At 35.7% G+C, this 19,458-nt stretch overlaps 1 protein-coding gene across 16 annotated transcripts in view; it reads right to left on the bottom strand.

The window, feature by feature from the left end:
• Positions 1-19,458, bottom strand: part of LOC110373336 (CUGBP Elav-like family member 1) — a 376,248-nt gene that overhangs the window by 120,364 nt on the left and 236,426 nt on the right. For 15 of the 16 annotated variants that reach the window (XM_021330583.3, XM_021330594.3, XM_049840472.2 and 12 more), the window contains 3 exons: positions 15,402-15,498; positions 13,564-13,684; positions 8,869-8,951 (listed from right to left, as the gene is read on the bottom strand). In XM_021330583.3, coding sequence (XP_021186258.1) covers positions 8,869-8,951; positions 13,564-13,684; positions 15,402-15,498 — 301 coding nt within the window. Of the gene's footprint in view, positions 1-8,868; positions 8,952-13,563; positions 13,685-15,401; positions 15,499-16,932; positions 17,084-19,458 lie in introns of those variants that run through there. The other variant, XM_021330593.3, reaches the window with a different exon arrangement.

Below are 19,458 nucleotides of genomic sequence, written 5' to 3'. Positions count from 1 at the left end.
AGAAATATTTAGAAATGATCAGGTAGAAGAAAAAAAGCAAAATAAGACATAGGAAAGTTAATGAAACCATCTTACAAGGGACAATCTTATGAGACAAATATAGTCTCCGAAACCACTTCATACCCGCATGGGTACATCAAGAAATCATTACAGATAAAGAAATAAAACCAGACCCGCACCGATCCGGTCACAATCAAGGAAATTGAAAGGTCGACCCGGGTAGCTGGGTCCACCTTTCCGCTACATTGTCTTATCCGGCCATGCATCATTTTGAGCCGACTTGGCCGGGTAACCAATACATATGTACTCGTAGGTGCGGTTATTTTAATGAATCCGAGAGTGAGTGTCTCTAGGGGTGCACACTCTAGACACAGTTTAAATATATTGTCTTATAAACAGTTGTGGAGCACACGCATGTGATCGATGCATGACACTCAGTACTGAAAACGCCGGTAAAGCCTCGTCTATGCACATGCCCGTGTGAGTGATTTTTTTACGAACGTTAGTACGTAGCTTCACAACTGTACATCTCTATACTATGCTCTAGGTATACGTTTTATAAGTATTGAGTGAAGGGTGAGAATTGCTCCACATTCTTTATAATACAGCATTCTCGGTTCAAGATGTAAATGAGAGGGGTTTTTTGTGAGTCGAAAACGGAACTTTTGAGGTGGGGTTCAAAGCGTTAAGGACTCGTTTCAATGCCGTCAAGTGCCGTCGAAAGGAGGTTGACAGTTTTATTTTTTGAGGGCTTTTCATGCGTTGCTTTGGTGTTAGTTGTGTGTGAAGGTTCATTCTGTTTTTGTTCAAGCAAATCATTTTATATTTGACTTGGGGTGGAGTTACATAATAATGTATTTCGTATAAAAAAGAAGGTTACCACATTATGTAACCTCTAACAGTCATGCAGCAAAAGCCTTCACTAATAACAAAATACGATTTTCCGGATTCCAATAACGAAACCAACAAAATTCCAAAAAGAAACCCAAAATGTGACCAAAATAAAGTTGTATCTAACATAAAGTAACGGTACTATATTTATACTGTATATTATATAAACATAATCAAGTTGGGGTCCTTAATAAACATATCAAGACTCGGACGGGCACACAAGACCCTAGTGAGGTCACCCGGGCCCGCCCTACAGATATTATCGTGAAAGACAGTTGGGAGAAGGTCGGTCTAAGGTATAGGTTACACTGACTGTAATTGGAAGGTAGCGGACCTCTTTCCTAGTTGAGGTCGCGAAGGGAAGATAATGAATTTCACCTGTAGGTTGCTATGCCCCTTTAACACGACATACTAGGATCAAAGATTACCTTGATGAAAGCTTTCAAGGAATTCAGGAAAAATTTAAGATTCTCCACGGTTATATCGTAGTGTTTTTAAAGATATTTTGATAATGTAGATTATCTGTTTATATTTTTGGAGATTTAATGCGTTTCCGATGAAAGAACAACGCATGCATAGACTAACCGTGACATACATACTTGAACATATTGCAAAGTCACTACCTCTTCTACAAAGTTTAATAAAAACAAAGAACCTAATACAGCCAATAGACACAAAACACACAAGAAAACAATTAACTCGCAAACCTTATACGCAATAACGCTGAAACAGATTTTCATGATATTAATATTATATTATTATGTTACGCGTTTCACACACGGGGACCGAGCCCGTTGTAATGTGAAGAGATAAGCGAGCCCTTTATTATATTGCCAAAATGCTTCGACGATACCGGAATGTATGCTGATTGTGTGAAAGCAAGAATTAAGTAATCTAAGTGAAAATGCGGGCTGTATTTATGGGGTATTATGTTACTGTACCTGCTCTTTGAAGCGTGAAGTGATGATAGAAAGCTTATTTTGATCAAATAAAATTTACACCCATTGAGTGGTTGGTTATAGTACAAAATTAGAACTTTCTGCTGCACAATTTTTTGGGAATTTGAAACGATTAATTTCCACAGCTGCATGTAATGCCAAATTATCCAAACGTATACCTATGCCCTCATTACGTCTCCTAATGAGCTGTCCATTTCATGCCGCAATAACCGCTGCTCTCGGTCCAATGAGTACTCACCCTAACCGGGTAGGGGGGGTATTATGAAATATGACGGGGCCCCGTCGACCCGATACTTGGATTAAGGGCCCCGTGCTAATCTCTCGCTGACTCCAACAAAATTGCTCATATCGTTCGACAATGGAGTCAGTAATTCGTACGCACCTGTTTCTCGGAACTAAATTAAAAAAGTTTCGTGAGCCATCAATCGGATTTGTGATTAGGAAGTTTTTTTCCCCAACGTAATTGCGTGGACTTGGTGTGAAGTTTAGATTTTATTTGTTTGGTGTCTTAATGCCGTTCCTTTTGTGGGGTGAGCACGGATGTAATTTCCTGGGGTTCGAATTTCATTAATTTCGGAAAAGAATGATTGTTTTATTGCAACTGTGAAACATTTTTATCGCAAGCCTAATAAAACAAAGTTCTTTTTTTGAATAAACTCAGCCCTCACTCTCAATAATACGTCGACAATTGTTTTGTCGACACGAAGACATCATTATTGCTGGCACTGTGATATTTGAATTGTCTCACTCAAGTGGGGTAGGATCAGAAAATGTAGAAAAACCTTATAGATTGAATTCTTCGTAAAAATGGATGAAAGAATGCTGTGTGATGTCTTGGCTGGACTCACAAAACGAGGTCCGGGATGGACGAAAAACTCAGTATCAAGCAGTGATCATGACATATTTTCTGAGTGACCTACATTTTTCTTTTTTACGGCTAGCCTATTTGAAGGTTCTTCAGGAATTCTCTTTCTGAAATCTTAGGAGAAAAAAATATATCTGTGAAAGCGAGAAATGCTAACGAATTCTTTGTAAGAAGATATATCTTCGCTTTCACCATTCTAGTCTCTAACAATAAAACGCAAGGTATCCAATATAATCCCGGCGACTTTTTCTTTGTCGTTGACACTATTATCGTAAGACTCAAAGATATCTGAATCCTCCGTGCGAAGAGCAAACTCGTAAAATTTAACACCGCCCAACGCGATCTCTTTGACACTTGCTCAAGTTCTGACAATTATCGTCGGCCCAACGATCTCTTCGCGATAAATTAATTTAAGAAATTGGATATCACAGATAATTGGTTCTGGTGTTATAAACGTATATACAATGGTGCTCCTACATCGGATTTCTTTGGGAGAAAATTAGATATTGTATATTTCCTCCGCCTCGCTTATTTTTCTCCTGATTAAATTTCCGTTGTTACAATGTTGCTTTCGCTTCGACTGTATTAGGCCTTTTGTTTCCTGTTACTGCTATAATGTAATATACAGGATGGTTTATTTCGATCGCGGTTTTAATCAGTGTGGATATTAGAACTTTTTTTCTACATACAGCTGTGCTATATTAACAAGACTGATGCGATCGAAATCTCAAAACTACACCAGTTACTATTCACGTAACATCCACTTTAACCAACCCAATAACACCGTTTGTTTCCACACGAAAGGCACACTCAACCGTCTTAACATCTCCGCTTACAATCTCCAAATCTAATAGCATTTCAGGGAAGCAATCGTTACTATTCGAGTCTTCGAGTAACAGGGCGTCATTCGATTCAGGGATCGACTAACGGCAAATTGCTTAATCGGCATCACTATGACCGTCCTGTGGCCACGTGAGGCGAGTACTAATCGCCTTATTGAGTTACACTACACCTATGCGATTACTTATGTAATTACCAGGACCTTAGGACCGCGAAGTGGTTCTTGTGTGGCGTCGACGATGCGGGTAAGCCGTGTTTGGTTCACGTGGTATTTAAGTGTTGGACGTGATGTGATTTGAACATACTGGGGTCTGATGGGATGAAATTTTAGATTGGTTATCTTGTTCTGTGCTTGGGATGCAGCGAAAGCTTATAAAGAAGGGTGTTACGCAAGGCATTTGATAGGTCTTAACATACTTCGAAAACAAATCACTACATTTTCGTCTTCCTAGATCCCACATTCGAATCATGAATTGCCAAAGAGAACGATATTCCTGTTTCTTCACATTCCCATTCACATTATTATTATTACAAACAGATTAATACAATAACATTCGTTTATCCTATATATGATCATGATAGACCTTGGAAGTGGTCCAAAATGTTAAAACATCGCTTAACTAAACCACTCTATCTTCGACGTCTCGGGAAGCATGGTCCCTGACCGGTCATTAGAAACAATTCTAGCGCTTAATCGCTTTCGTGTCACTGCTGCAGCGCTGCAAAGATTTAGGGGACAATATCAGGGAGTATTTTGTTCTTCTAAATACTCTGTAGGGACTTGCGATGGTGCAACTAAATGACCACATACGGTTACTTTTAATTGGTCTCCATAAATAATGAATATATTTTGCAATATATTTTGTTGTTTATATATTAAATATTGGAAACAAGTGGAGTTAGCATTTTATTTTAAAGAACTTCTACTGTTCTTACTACTACTACTACTGTTCTTCTGTTCACTAATCTATCCTGGGTAACTACAATAGTGACCATACGCAGTCAAGATTTGTGCAAAGATGTATGTGCGCAACCTTTGCCAAATGGTGTATTAGAAGTTTAGTACTGATTCACTCTCTAAAACTTAAACGTTACACAAAATTCACAAGAAATTTTATTTCACTTAATCCTAACAGTTTCCTACACACCAACAAACATTCTCTTTGCAAGTCAAAGTTTTCTCTGTAGCTTTCATGCATGTAGGTACACTGAAAATATCATGGCCCTGTAGCCTGTAGGTACAGCTTTGTACGTCAATACGTTCAAAGCAACCTTTGAGCCGTTGGCTAATCATGTGCGCCAGGACCCACATGCTACGTTACACTGAATGGAAGCTGACCGGTGCATTATCGATGTGGAGCTATGTATAAATACGGAGGTATGTATGTATTTTATGTATACATGTTGGAAATACATACACCCCTCTACTCGAGACTAATCTCAATAGATTCAGACAGTGGAAAGTCAAAACTATTTACCTATGTTTTCATTGTTGTAGGCCAGTGTATCACCACGCGCGGGGGCGTATGTTATATTAGTATCTCTTCAAGAAAAGATCCATCCTTATTGTGTAGTTATACCGAGTATATGTATGTAGGGATCTATTTCAAGTACCCATCCAATCGAATATAAACCGACCTCAACAATCTACTACCCTATACCCCTCTTTAAATACCACAACAAAGCCGAAATTAATAAAACCCAGAACACACGATAAACTAAACATCAAAACATAAACTATGTTTGTGCGGAACCCTGAAAGGCAGCTTCTACACTAATGGAGCCGGTCAATTACTTAAGACGGGGGAAACCGGATCATAAATCCGGGCTATCGATCAAAGTTCGGTCCGTGTCCGGCCCGGTCAAACACGTCTGGTAGGTATTGTGAGTATACGGTGGTTGGGAAAAGAAAATATCAGAATACTCAATTGTAAATAATTATTCAGTAAAACTATCTTTGAAATTACTTACATGTATTATGTATTGGCAAAAATCAAATATTTCAGCGCCCAAAAATTTTATCAAATTAAAAAACGTTTTGGTTTTTTCGATCTTGCACAGATGGCAAAAATGAGGAAGAGTATGTAATATTTTTGGCTTAAAAAAGGTATCAGAATTTTGGACCATCGCACGTAACTTTTAAATTAAGTCTAAATGGACCTTCTTATACTTATTTGTGTTCTGTACATGTGTTCTGCGGTTGATTGATTTGTTAAGTAAAAGGTTATTTGTAGGTCAGCGCGGGGCGCTGTGATATCGCTTTATCATGACCGAAAATCAAGGAAAATACGAATAAGCAATAAATAGGTAGGTATAGATCCAGCTGCCTTGATCGAAGAAAAAATCTGGTTCATTACACAGCATAAATTGCTGCAGGTTTTTTTTTCAGAAACTTAGGGAAGGAGGTATTTTTTTCTTATTTCAAAACTTATCTCTTATGTAAAAACTACTACGTCTAAATAGAATCAAAATATTTTGTCTATATTCACCCTAACATTTCCTTGACCACAATAGCGATTATAATGAACATAACTATCCCATTTTCCGATGCGAAATTAATATCAGAAATTCTTCGAATAGCGTACCTTTTCTGACCGTCGCGTCGGCCACATCTGGCGGTCTCAGACCGACTATGCCAAAAATGTTGCCCAAGACATTGCTGATACGAAACTTAGGGCAAGGGTGGGGGAAAACCATCATGTATGATGTACATAGTTTGTAGGTATATTAAAGGCTGTTGCCATATAAGATCCTTTTTATAAAAGATTTTTTTTGGACTTCAAAAGAAAATTTGTGGATCGCAGTGAATTATTCTGTCACTGAAAAATATTTTTCTCCGAAATACAAGAGTGTTCCTACATCAGTTTTACGTCTTTCTAAGGTTACTCTAACTCAGCTTTATGTGTAGCCCACAAATTGGTTACATCAAAGTTCGCTACTACCATTTTATTGGCCACTAACTACGCTTTTACTACCGTGTAACAAACCGCATAAACACTAGATTTACTGCTCCAACTATTCATCTGAAAACTTCCCAATATAATCACGACCAAAGTATTGATAACAGCAACATTAAACGCAGGTACATTCCGATTACAATAATTTACGATTTCGTACCTCAGATAGTGAGGGGCAATAAATTATTCGACGGTATAAAGTTGGTACTCCCGACTATTATTTATTTAAGGTCGTACTGCGGATAGTTTTAGCCAAGTTTCGTCACTTCCGCTCAGCTGGGAGGCAGTTGTAATTTTGTTGTTGCGACTCCTACTTCTTATTTAGTTGGAAGTTGCGGATAAACTGCGCTGTGAATACGATTGACTTGGTGGCGGACTTGTTTTGTGAGGGTATTCTGAAGAAAGAAAGTTTTTTGTTTGTTGCTCGATAAACTTCAGGATTTTTTTGTAGCTGTAGTTTGTTGTGTTGTTGGAGACATTACCTATTGATATAAAATAGTCATTTATATTTTGTTTTTTTTTGTGACTTGTAACTCGTGTACCAGTTTCGTTGTACTAAGGAAACTTCCTTATACAACCAAGACGGAAAATTGCTATACACCTTAAAGCCTTACAATAATAAAACTAAAACAGTACACACCCAACGCAACAGGGGTTTCAAAATGACAAAACAACACCCTCCCGATGAAATAACAAAGAAACAAAATACTATACAAATATTTTCGTTCCACCTATCTCAAGTTGGCAGCCCTCACCTGGCGTTCCGATCAAAACGCGAGCGATTCGAGAATCAATCGAGAGAGAAAAAACCTCTCTCGATAATATAATGGAATCGAATTATCACTGAGATGAAGACGACACGGCCATAGGGCTGTCTAAACAGACGTATCACACTGTTCTATTTTTCTTCCATTCCGTTTCGGATTAGCGGGATATTTTTTCAACTACGGATATGAGTGCGGGGCGGTACTTATCGATACTTTAGTTCCTTATTTGTAGGAGGTATTATGTTAATTTACTTATATGAACTATCATACATATTAATATAATGAAGACCATTTTTTTTTCTTTATAAGCTATGAATCTAGTGAACCGATTTGAAAAATTCTTGCACTGTTAGAATGCTACATTATTTGCGAGTAACATAGGCTATATGCTATCCCGGTACGGGTAGTAGTTCCCATGGGAGGTGGGTGGAATCGCGGAAAAACGTCTCGTCTAAATTATAATATGGTTACATCACTATAAATATAGACGTTACACTTCAATAAGTCTAAAAATACTCGAACACTAAACTACCATTCACAGTTGCAACCCTACAAAAAAGAGGGGGGTAAAAGTAGACAGGATGAAAGTCTGTAATTCCATTGTGCTCGATAACAATCGCGAGTATCGAATTGTGTGTTTGTTCATCCCTTCCCGGGTGTAACGAAGATTGTTATGGAACTTTTCTGTTAGCAACAGGTTCCATTGATGATGTTATTAATTCTTATTGAGTGTTATCTTGATCTGTTTGTTGGCTGAGCGCCGGCGACAGATGGGCGACTGTCCTGTCTATGGGGGCTGTGTTTATAGACGATGAAAATGGTGGAAAACTTAACGTTAGATTTATTGTCGTAGGCGAAATATTTGAGTATATGTTTGTTAAAATTTTCGATATTTAATTTTAAATGTAGATCGAAAAATATGTAGCTTTTTAATGGGTATTTAAAATGAGAATTGTCTTCGTCGTCTTGTCGAAATTCGTAAATGTTTTCACAATATAAATTCATACTTACATAGTAGCTTATTTCAGTTTATAGTTCGTTTAAATTCGCATTTAAAGGTATTAATATTTGCACGCAACATTTAATTGGATAACAAAAATTTACGAATGGGAAATCATTGTGGTAATACGATTACATTTTGAATTATATGACAATAATACAGCAGCTTCAATTGTATCATAAAACTTATGTTTCTCGTATACCATATAATTTCCTATATAAAGGCTGAGCGTATAATTTTATTTGCCTAGTTACAATTTATTTTGTAGATGATCCTGATCATCGGCCTAGCCTTTTCCTAACCTAATTATGTTGGGGTCGGCTTCCAGTCTAATCGGATGCAGCTGAGTACCAGTGTTTTACAAGGAGCGACTGCCTATCTGACCTCCTCAACCCAGTGACCCGGGCAACTCGATACCTCTTGGTAATTCTTATTTTATAGATGTGACTAAATTACCATTTTGTTTTTATCAATTATACAAAAAAACCCTAAATGCGAAAAAAACATAGGCGAAAAAAATTATGCGCAAAGCCGCAACAGTCGAACATATAAATTAAGGTAAAAAAAAGAACATATAAAACGCACTTACCCCGCTCAATGTTTTGATATTGTGCAAAGCGTCTTGGGCTTTCAACGCCGCTTTGCGAGTGAAAAACGTCACAAAACAGCACCCTGTAACAGAAGCGCACACGTACATAACATGACATACACATCACATACAGGGGGTTGCCTACGACACGACTTACTTCATACAAACTATGTATAAATACAAATAATTATTTCGGCATTATCTTTTAATTATGGGTCTATTATTGTAAAATTAAACTGTTGAAACTTTTCGTGTAGTTATAAAAAGTAGGTTAAATTTTTATTTTTATTTTAACTTTTCACAACTTTTTTTGTTTCTATATTGATTAAATTAAAGAAATCTACATTTTGTGTTTTTGTAGTCGATTTCAATAGTTGTTATGGACATTTTTTTTGTGTGAAAAATACATTCGACTATGAAAATTCTAGTCACTGCTTTTCTCTGAGTTTAAACAGAAATACGATAAACTTTGGGATGATCGCCGATAACTTATGTAACTTGTATGAAGTAAGGCGTGAAACAAACACAATTTTTTATTCATTAAAGCTTCTAAAAACGGACAGAAATCACTCATCGCAAGCTTAACAAACAAAATCTAGTTTATTGTACAATTTTTACAATGATATTGACAACACATTTATACAAATTAGTTTTTGCTTTAATATAATGTAGTTTATTGAAGAATTATGAACATTTGGCGTAATTCACCGACCTATGTTAACAGGCTAAGCGAGCATTTTCAATCGTAAATTCGTATTTTCAACTTCGACTCATAAATGATGTATGTAAATAAGAGGCTCTGTTTTCCTAACATTATCTATTTGTCATATCTGTACGTTTGTTCATATAATTAAATTAATAATACGCTGTATATTACCTGATAAAAGTACAACTTTGAATAAGTGGCACAGCATCTATGTCGTACCAAAATTTCCTAAACTTCTACAAACAGTATTAACAATTAGATATTAAAATTCAAATATGTACAAGTAACTACCTACCTACTTCACCTACACTTAACGAGAACATATATTTGCTGCACAATTCCGCTGCATTGTGATCGACAGGCCATTTACAGTCTAACACGAGGTTAGCGTGCCTCCAGTAACGAGTTCTGGTTATAACCAGTTAATTGTGACACGAACACTATTTACATATTAAGAGCAAAAACCATTATGGGTTTGTATGTACTCAAAATGCTTGGGAAACAGAAATATGCTGCAATTGGAAGGTTCGAGAGGTTGGTATTACAATACCATACAATGGTTTTTGCTGATTCATATAATTAAATGTGCTTTTGAAAGGCATACTTGTAGAAATTGGAAAACCTCGTGAAATGTACACAATGCGTTCGGTTATGCATATAAAAGAAAATACCGAACGGAAAAGTAATTTTATTGGACTTTTAAAAATCTAAGTTAAACTGAGTTTCTTAGCCTTTGACAGGGTTGTGAAAAATTACCTTATCTACTATCATTTTTGCGAGCTTTTCTTTAAAAAATATTGTCCAAATTAACTTCGAAACAAAATATAAAACGCCAAAAAGTATTCACAACTGAAAACAATGTACAACGAAACATTAATTACGTGACAACGTCGACAAGAGAAGAAACATAGAAAAACAATTTGAAAAAAAAAACAACATTTTTAACAACCGACGTTGCTTCAATGCAAACCTTGTCCAACGTACTGACAAAAGGAGGTAAGTACTACTGAAAAAGGGGGGTTTTCCACACAAAAGACTTTAATAATAGGACAAACAAAAATGTCAACCTGTATTATAACGTGCACGGGAACCTGACCCTATTGTTGTCTCGCAAAACAATGATACGTGAAAACAGGACAACACGATTAAAATCATGGAGTGCAAAATTACAAAATGACTAGCGGAGGTGCCATACTGGAAAATCTCCTAAGAAAGTAGCGCGTTAAAATGCGAGTGTGCGGGGGGCGCGGAACTCCATTTTCTTCGCCCTTATACGCCTTCTTATTCTTATTCTTTACTAGCTTTTGCCCGCGACTTCGTTCGCGTGGAATAGTGACTTGCAGCAGATTTATGGTTTGACCAATAGATGGCGGTATATGTCCGGAATAAATTTTATTTTTATTTTTGTATTTCTTTGTAATAAAAACTATTCTATGTCCTTTCTCAAGTTCCAGACTATGTCTGAACCAAATTTCACACAAATCAGTCCATTAGTTTAGGCGTGAAGAAAAGACAGACAGACAGAAAGACAGACAGACAGAGTTACTTTCACATTTATAATATTAGTTAGGATTGCACACTTAACAACAAATATATAAACATAATACAGACAGTTTATGTACAATGGTGAAACACCAAAAGTAGTTCACAGATGCCTCAAAGGAACCGAACGCCTCGTTATTTAACTAGTCACTGATTATTTTGGTCATGCCCACCGTACGAATTTGTCCTAGAAGAAGGCGCCTGACCTGCATTATGGCATCTCCACTAATCTTTCGTTACTCCGTGCTTAAAAACACATATTGGTGAGCGAATATTTTTCATCATTCATTGTTTTTATTTGCTTCACATTTGGAGGGATGAAAGGCACTTAACGTATGTAAATAATGTGATTTTATATTGTTTGAATAAATATGATATGTGTGTGGGTCATATAACTTTTTCAGGATTAATATGGGCTTAGGATGAGCTTCAGAGATTGATTTTCTGTCATTTAAATTCGGGACTTTCAATTGCGCTGTGGATTGAACATTTTATTCATAAGCCTTTTTACTTGGGGCTTAGATGTCATATAAATCTTATTTTCTACCACAAACGAGCTTATTGCATTGCAACTCGAGATGTCATATGAAAAGGCTTGAAAAGAAATCTTTTTTTGGTTTGTACGCTATTTTAAAAGTAGTAACTGGCTGGAGATTGTTGAAAGAATGTAAGTAACTTATAATCAAATATATTTACATAGCTGACATTCAAGAATATCATTTCTCGAGCCTGAAACTTTTGTTTCGCTAAAATTCAGCAAAGTGTCGACCAATCTCAAATTACATAATTAAGATCGACAGTTGTTAAGTTTCATAATTAAGAAAGTACAAAAGGAAAGTTTACGATTTAAAATACAGACGATTTCAGACAAAACTTTACAATTCAAAATAGTTGATAATGTTGAGACGAGTTTCAAATTCATATATTTTTTTATCACTGTATAATATAATAGGTCTTATCTTTAGGTGCTGCTAATGTTCCTTTATAAAAAAAAAACTTTTCGCGCACACACAGCGCCATCTATGTATAGGTAGATTCAAACTAAGTATAAGTGTGCACTATAGGAACTAGACTAAATATACACAAATGAATATTTTTTTCTTAATGCAAAATTGCCACATCACATCGTTAATTCGAACAAAAATAGTGCAGTTTTATTCAATGAACAATGTTAACTCCAATTGCCTTCAGGGTATGAACAGAGTAAAATTAATTGATTACTTCAGTCCACAGTTATATCCTCTAACATTTGAACTTCGAGGAACAGCTTTTAATCTAAACATAACTCCATCGATATTGAATAACGATGGTTAGATTAAAGGTTCCTTTGCTGCACAATTTCCAATGGCCAGTTAAAATTATCAATTTCTATGGACCTGCAATAAAATTAACAAGGTCTGTCTATTTAGAACGATATTCAGTTAAATAAGCCTGACTAAGCTTCAAATTTTAAAATACACATTTTTTTTCAATCAGACAAGATAATTTTCATATTTTTTTACCAATGACGACTGCGATCAAATTAGGGGACACGTCTATAAGTTTAATACCCATACATTCCTGAAAAACAAAACGCTTGTTCTACCAGTCACTTTTACATAATTCTATTTTGTATCCTATGAAGGTAGAAATACGGTATAATTTTGTAAATATCAAAATATCAGGCTATAAAACAGTTGTTATCAACATCTTTGCTCGCTCATCAAATAACGAATGATTTAAATAATATTTTGTAAACGAGAGGACGCTGAATTTTATTGTGTCCGCGTTTGGAATTCCAAATTGTATTGTTAAGCATTATTACCATTGCAATAGGTTGGAATTTTACATTGTTTTATAAATGTTATAGCGATCGTGAGTTCTGCGACGGGAGGAGGAACTTGGTTTCTGTTTGATAGTGTCATTTTTGTCATGTTACAGGCCCCAAATTAATTGGAAAAACGGCAGGAAGAAGACAAGTTTACTTACAATAATTAATTGTTGAAATTTTGATGTAGGCTAGTGATGCGTCCGTCTAAAGACAAATATCCGTCGATAGCAACTGTATTGAAACGGAACTGAACGATCTTCGGCCGCACGCAATAGTCGTGTGAGATAGAATAGGCCGTAGCCTAAACGAATAAGAATGCAGAAAGAAATCCGACAGCTGGCGCCGATCTACCAGTGCTTATATCCAATCTGGTAACAATTACATAAAGCAAGCAGATTAAAGCAACGTGAAGCAAATGTAATTGTTACAGAATAAACCAGCATAGATAAGCACTGGAAAACCCGCACCAAAATTTATTCTGTAGGTATACGAACCTTTTAATGTGACCAGGAATTTAAGTCTAGGACTTATTTCCCTGTGGTAATTGACTTCCTAAACAAACCGATTGTTTCCTACTTCAAAATAAACGACATCTAAATAAATAAATAATAATACAAAAAGCACATTCAGAACAAACCTTTGCTGGCTCCAGTGATCTTGTCCCGCAGCACGTTGATCTGGTGCACCCTGCCGAACTCCTCGAACATCTGACGCAGGTCGTTCTCGTCCATGCTGCGGGGCACCTGCCCTACGAACATCTGGAAATTGTTTAAATAAAAGTATTATTAAAGGGTAAAGGTCTTTAAGACTTTAGAGTACCTATTTACTGACGTTAACTTCTTTCTTGAGCATTTTTGTTTAAAAATCGGTCCAAAGATTTTTGAAACTTCTTAACATTTCAATTATGTGTCTTATTGTTTATTTTGGTGCCTACTGTAGGTACTCAATAGAAAGTTTTATATATAAAAAAAATTAAACCGATAGGATGAGGGACTATATTATTATTTGAAGCTAAACATAGTAGTAACCCAAAGTAAATAATTTATTAGAACAGGCTAACTAAGTTACATATACCGTTCAACAAGTGCTTAAATGACTGAAGTCTTCAAACCAACCTCAATAGACAACCAATCAAGAGCTAGATAAGGCCACAAAAAGCGCCCAGCACTCATCAGGCAATTACAGCAGCAATAACAACACAAGCAAAATTCCAAATTAATGGGGACAATTAATAAGTCATGCTTGGCAAACCCTGGGCATAAAAGCAATCACGGGGACATAATTGGTAAAGGGGCGTTCCCACCACCTACCGGAGCCGTCCACACGGAACATTTTTAATTACGTAGTGCCATCACTTCATTTGCAAATTTCAAACTTCATTTTCTTTGGAGCGGAATGAATTGAACGCGACTGCGAAGTGCGTTTTGTGTTCTGTTCGTGAATGACTTGGAAGTGCACCTTGCGTTTGACGGTTTTGTGATGGCATTGTTAATTTTCTTGTTGGTTCTTGGAAAATTTTATTGGTGGAATTGAAAGGAATTGTAATAATAAAAGGCTTTTTCTTTTTCAAGTAGGATTGTTCCGAAGGTTTCTTAGTAATAATAAAAGGCTTTTCAAGGCAAGTTTTGAAGATAAAAAGATGCATGGGTTCGATTGTATCATGGAATGAAATAGGTAACAGATAATAATTTATCTAACTTTACTGTTATATCTGTCAACAAAACTGCGTTATGGATACAGTTTTCATGTGCAATTTTTTATTTTAACCCTATACCGTAAATTCGATATTAGCCACTACAAAATTTAATTTAAATAAGCTCAGAAATTACAAAATCAAAATTTTCCAATCATCTTAATGCAACATTCGCGTTCCCATGAACGATTACGGTTATCATAACCCGACCAAGTTATGTGGGTTACTTAAAGAGGTCATTGACGTGAAGTATGCACGAAAACCTCAGATTCATTTTGGGGATTAAATTATTTTCAAAATAAAAAATAAACGGATTTTGTTTACATAAGGGTTGATAAAAAGCCCTTCTGTTTTAATTAAGCTTCATTTTTTATTAGCTTTAAGGAAACATTCATTAATTAATTGGCTGTGTATCTACTGTTTTCCTTTTTAATTAATTATGTTTTCATTTTATTTTTCTTGATTTTTCAATAATGCCGGATTATTAATTATACCCCTGAATGGGAAAGTAAGAGGGTGAAGACAGTGTATGAGCATGCAACGGTTATCAAGCTTCAGGAAGCGATTTCAGGCTTCATACGTTCTCTTTTCCTAAGTAATGTTTTTTTTATCGTTAGTTAGATGACGAAAATGTACGAATGTGTGAAATTCTTATGAATACCTTACACCCTATACTCGATATATCAATTCAAACAGGTAAGCTCTCTAAAATATGATATGAAAATTTTGAATCAATCACCTTATAATATACCTTATTGATAAAACAATAGAACTCAAATTACCTTGATATAGTCAGGGTCAGGCATTTCAGGCTTCTCATCGTTGTTGTTGTTGTTTATACTGGTGCTGTTGTTATTGTTGATGTTCATGTTCATCCCACTGTAACAACGGGAAACAACTGTTTAGATATTAGGTGAATGTGTTCGTAGGAATACTCTGTCTTGTTGGTATCAAGTTAGGTGAAAGTTTGTAGGGGAAAATCGTAGTGGTCAATGTGAATCTAGTCATACTATTTTGAGAAGGGACATTAAACAAATTTTGTACATACACAATCGCTATAAAATATGTTTCGAGTATGTTCCTCTGGAACTTCTTGGAACCGTGCAACTAGTGTGACGTTTCATAGGAGCCTGCAAAGGCCTATTTGAAATAAAAACATTTGCCTTTGACTTTGAAGGCGCTAATCTCCGGAGCTACTAGACCGATATGAAAAATCTTTCAGAATTAAATGGCTAGTGCATAGTGCAAGATAATTATTATCCAGGTGCAGATACAGCAAAGCAGTTTCAGCGGGTGAAACCGCTGGCAGAAGCTAGCTCTAGTAAGTTAGTTACATCTACAATATCCTATCGAGGAACAGTAAAAACTAATTAATAATTTTGGGTACAAGAAAAATACATGGTAATAAAGATACATATCATATACAACCAATTACGTCTATCTACATCTAATAACTAATTTAGATACAAATATAATACTTTGAAAATTCAAAATAAACATCAATTTCGCATCAAACAAAATTTGTTGAAATAATTGACATTCTAAAAGGTTTTCGAAAAAGCTTTTAGCAAACATAGTTCAAAATATTGAGATGGAGTTAGGACGAAAAATAAACAAAATATTCAGTATCTGTTACTTTGGAATATCAAAATGTTAATGTCGGGTTGCTTTGTAAATTCTTCTAGCGTGGGACAAGAATCTCTTTAAGAAAAATATTGGTAATATCACATATAATAGTGTAATATTAAGAGCCCAGTTAAAACAATTTCTAAATACGTAAATACTAGCCACAACATGAAAAACATTAGTATGTTGACTTGCAATTATTTTAACTATGATCTAAAATAGTAAGTGGAGTTGTAAAATTAAAAGATATAAGACATAGTCATTGTAATTTCTATACCTAATCATAAACCTATAAATACATTTGAATTCATTGATGTTGAGAATGTTATAACATTAATATAAACCTAGGAAATGCAAACATTGTTATCGTTGCTACATATATATGAGTAAAATAGAATGCCTATATTATTTAATTCATACTTTTTATAGGTTATAGACAACGACATTAGAATGCAACCGTAGATTGCTTCATCAGCATGATAACTAATGAGCGCACATTATTATCAACATAACGCCTTGAAATGAGGTTATAACTTAAACAAGGCATCATCAACCTTTTTACTTATCTTTGCTCACACAACATTTCAAAACAAGAACGAAACGTACTCCTGTTAGTGACAGCTATAGGCAAATCAGAAAAGGAACGCAAATTAAAAATAGTTTTAAATAAAAAAAAAGGTTATATACCTATACCGAGCCATTCTAGAGTATCCATAATACACTTCTCGCGTGTGTGCTAGGCACTTGTCGGCGCCGTTATCTCTGATAAGGCCGAACATCGCTCGATTACACCACCTTATCACTTATCACTTATCGCAGTCGATCAACCAGCCACTCGGAGCGAACTAACGTTATGACGTTTGGTTACAATGCGAGGTACTGGCCGCTTATATTTTGTTCGGATACCCTATGATGAGTGATATTTTTATGTTCGAAGAAATATTTGGATTCCGAATACCTGCAATTCTTTTGATAATAGTAACTAGTTGTCATTATGCTGCCTACATTGCTGGGCATGAATTCTTACTAATATTACGTATGCGAAAGTAACTCGCGTGTATATCTGTTTATCGCACTGTCATACCCAAATTACTGAGACCTAAATGAAATTTGGTAAACTGATAGTCTAGTATCTTAGATAGGTGGTAGGCTATTTTTTATGTGGATGCGGGACGTAGATTTCTTGAAACGAAGGGAACAATAGTTAGTGTGTAATCAGGTAGTATTTACCTACAAAGTAAATATGTGAGTACCCGTTACAATTTATGAAAACCATATTTTTATCAATATACACTACGTAGTTCCAAACGACCGACTATATTAAACCTCCTACTTATTAGAAAAACAAACTTAACCCCCCAGCTGCCTTTTTACATCAAATGCATTTAACCCTATCCCGGGGCATTTAACCCTGTCATGATATCATTATCCCGTCAGACTAACGTACGTTATCTAACCGTAATCTATCGATCGGTGCGATAATACGGGGGTATTACCTGCAGAATGAGGGTTAGATATATAGTATCAATATGTTTTATCATCTGCCTCCCTCACCACTTATTGTTACAGCAAAAATACATACGTTTTATCAAAGTGTTTTGGTGTTTAATATTAGTAAACTGTGATAATGTGTGTGGTATATCGGTTTCTAATGACTAAAGGTGGTAATTTTTTTCGTATCGAATATATTTAAGTCGCTAAACGATTATTCTAATTGTATGAAATAATGCATAGATATGACACTATCTCATTTGTCCATTATGTTATTGGCAAAATAACCAGCAATTATTATTCTGGAAAACTTGTGATTCTGTCTCCCTTGTAAGATCATTACTGTCAACCTGTATCATATTAATCCAATGTCAAACATATACCTATGTCTTTATTAGTTAAGGGCGTTTAAACACCACGCCACCGCGGCATCCCTTCACTTGACCTCTTAGATTTTCTATGAATAGAACTTTACACAATCAGCATCTGTTACCATCAAAAGTATGAGTTTAGTTGCAAAGACGCCGTTGCAGCATAATATATAAACACCCTCCCAATCATCAGGCCGTCTTATCCAACTCCAGTTTTCAACCTTTCACAATTCGTCACACCTAGCCCAAGGCAATACGTGATTGATATACAAAACATACTGACAGTCGTCACCCCAACATATCACCATGGTATACAATATGTGACCAAAGTTATTGTTATGCCGCAAACGTGAACCATGGGATACACACCCCATGGCGTATGGGTGACGAGTGGGCACGTTTAACTTAATCTGCGGGATTTGTCTTGATGATACAAGTTTTGTGAATATGTTGGTGGTTTGTCGCGGTTTTATTTGTATGTTTGAGAAGATTTTAGTAACCTAGAGCAATATTTGAACACCTTTCACACGGTCGGTTAGCCTCACGGTAAACTATTTATTAGCTTGTGTTATGGGTTCTAACACAACTGATAATCGAAATATAGCTATAACAAAGATGTTAATAAATAGATACATATTCTAACACCCAGACCACAGACAACACACATCTCATCACACAAACTTTGACCGTACCGGGAATCGAACCCAGGGTCATTAGTTCCGCAGTCCGTTATACATATTGACCATTGCGCTAAAGAGGTTGTCAAATCTTTTTAAGCAAAACATTTATAGTGTATCGGCTCAACCCTTTCACAAACTGAAATTTCCCACGTGAGAAACGCGTGCTATTGAAAAGCAGCTTGATAAAGATTAAAAAAGAATCTCACAACAAACCTATGATATATGATAGATAAATGGCCGAGTTCAAAAATCTTTCTCACCATAGCAAAAACAATTTGATCAAAATATCTAAAATCTGGGGCAAACGTCTAAGGTATATGACTAACTACTGAGCAGCCATTTAAACAAATGCTCAGATAACATCATGTACATACACAACACATATGCATGTGTTGTTTGTTTGCATATGTGTGTGTACGTTGGCTATCACAAAATATCATTGAAGAATGATATCGTAATATGTTATAGGCGACTGTTCAGATTTCCGATAAAATTGCTTTCGATGACAAATTGTTGAGAACTTCTCTTCCTATTTTCTCTGGTCTGTGAAAAGTTACCAGCTGGATTGCATGTTCAAATACATCAGAATTTAGCATCGGGAAATCCTACCTACTTATTCCACAATATAAGCAAACTACTATTTTAACATCTGTAGCAGCTACTGTGAAATA

Source organism: Helicoverpa armigera, chromosome 13 (assembly GCF_030705265.1).
Source record: "Helicoverpa armigera isolate CAAS_96S chromosome 13, ASM3070526v1, whole genome shotgun sequence".
NCBI classification, from domain to species: Eukaryota; Metazoa; Arthropoda; class Insecta; order Lepidoptera; family Noctuidae; genus Helicoverpa; species Helicoverpa armigera.
Note: the sequence above shows the minus strand (reverse complement) of the source record. Positions and strands in the feature narration are given on the sequence as shown.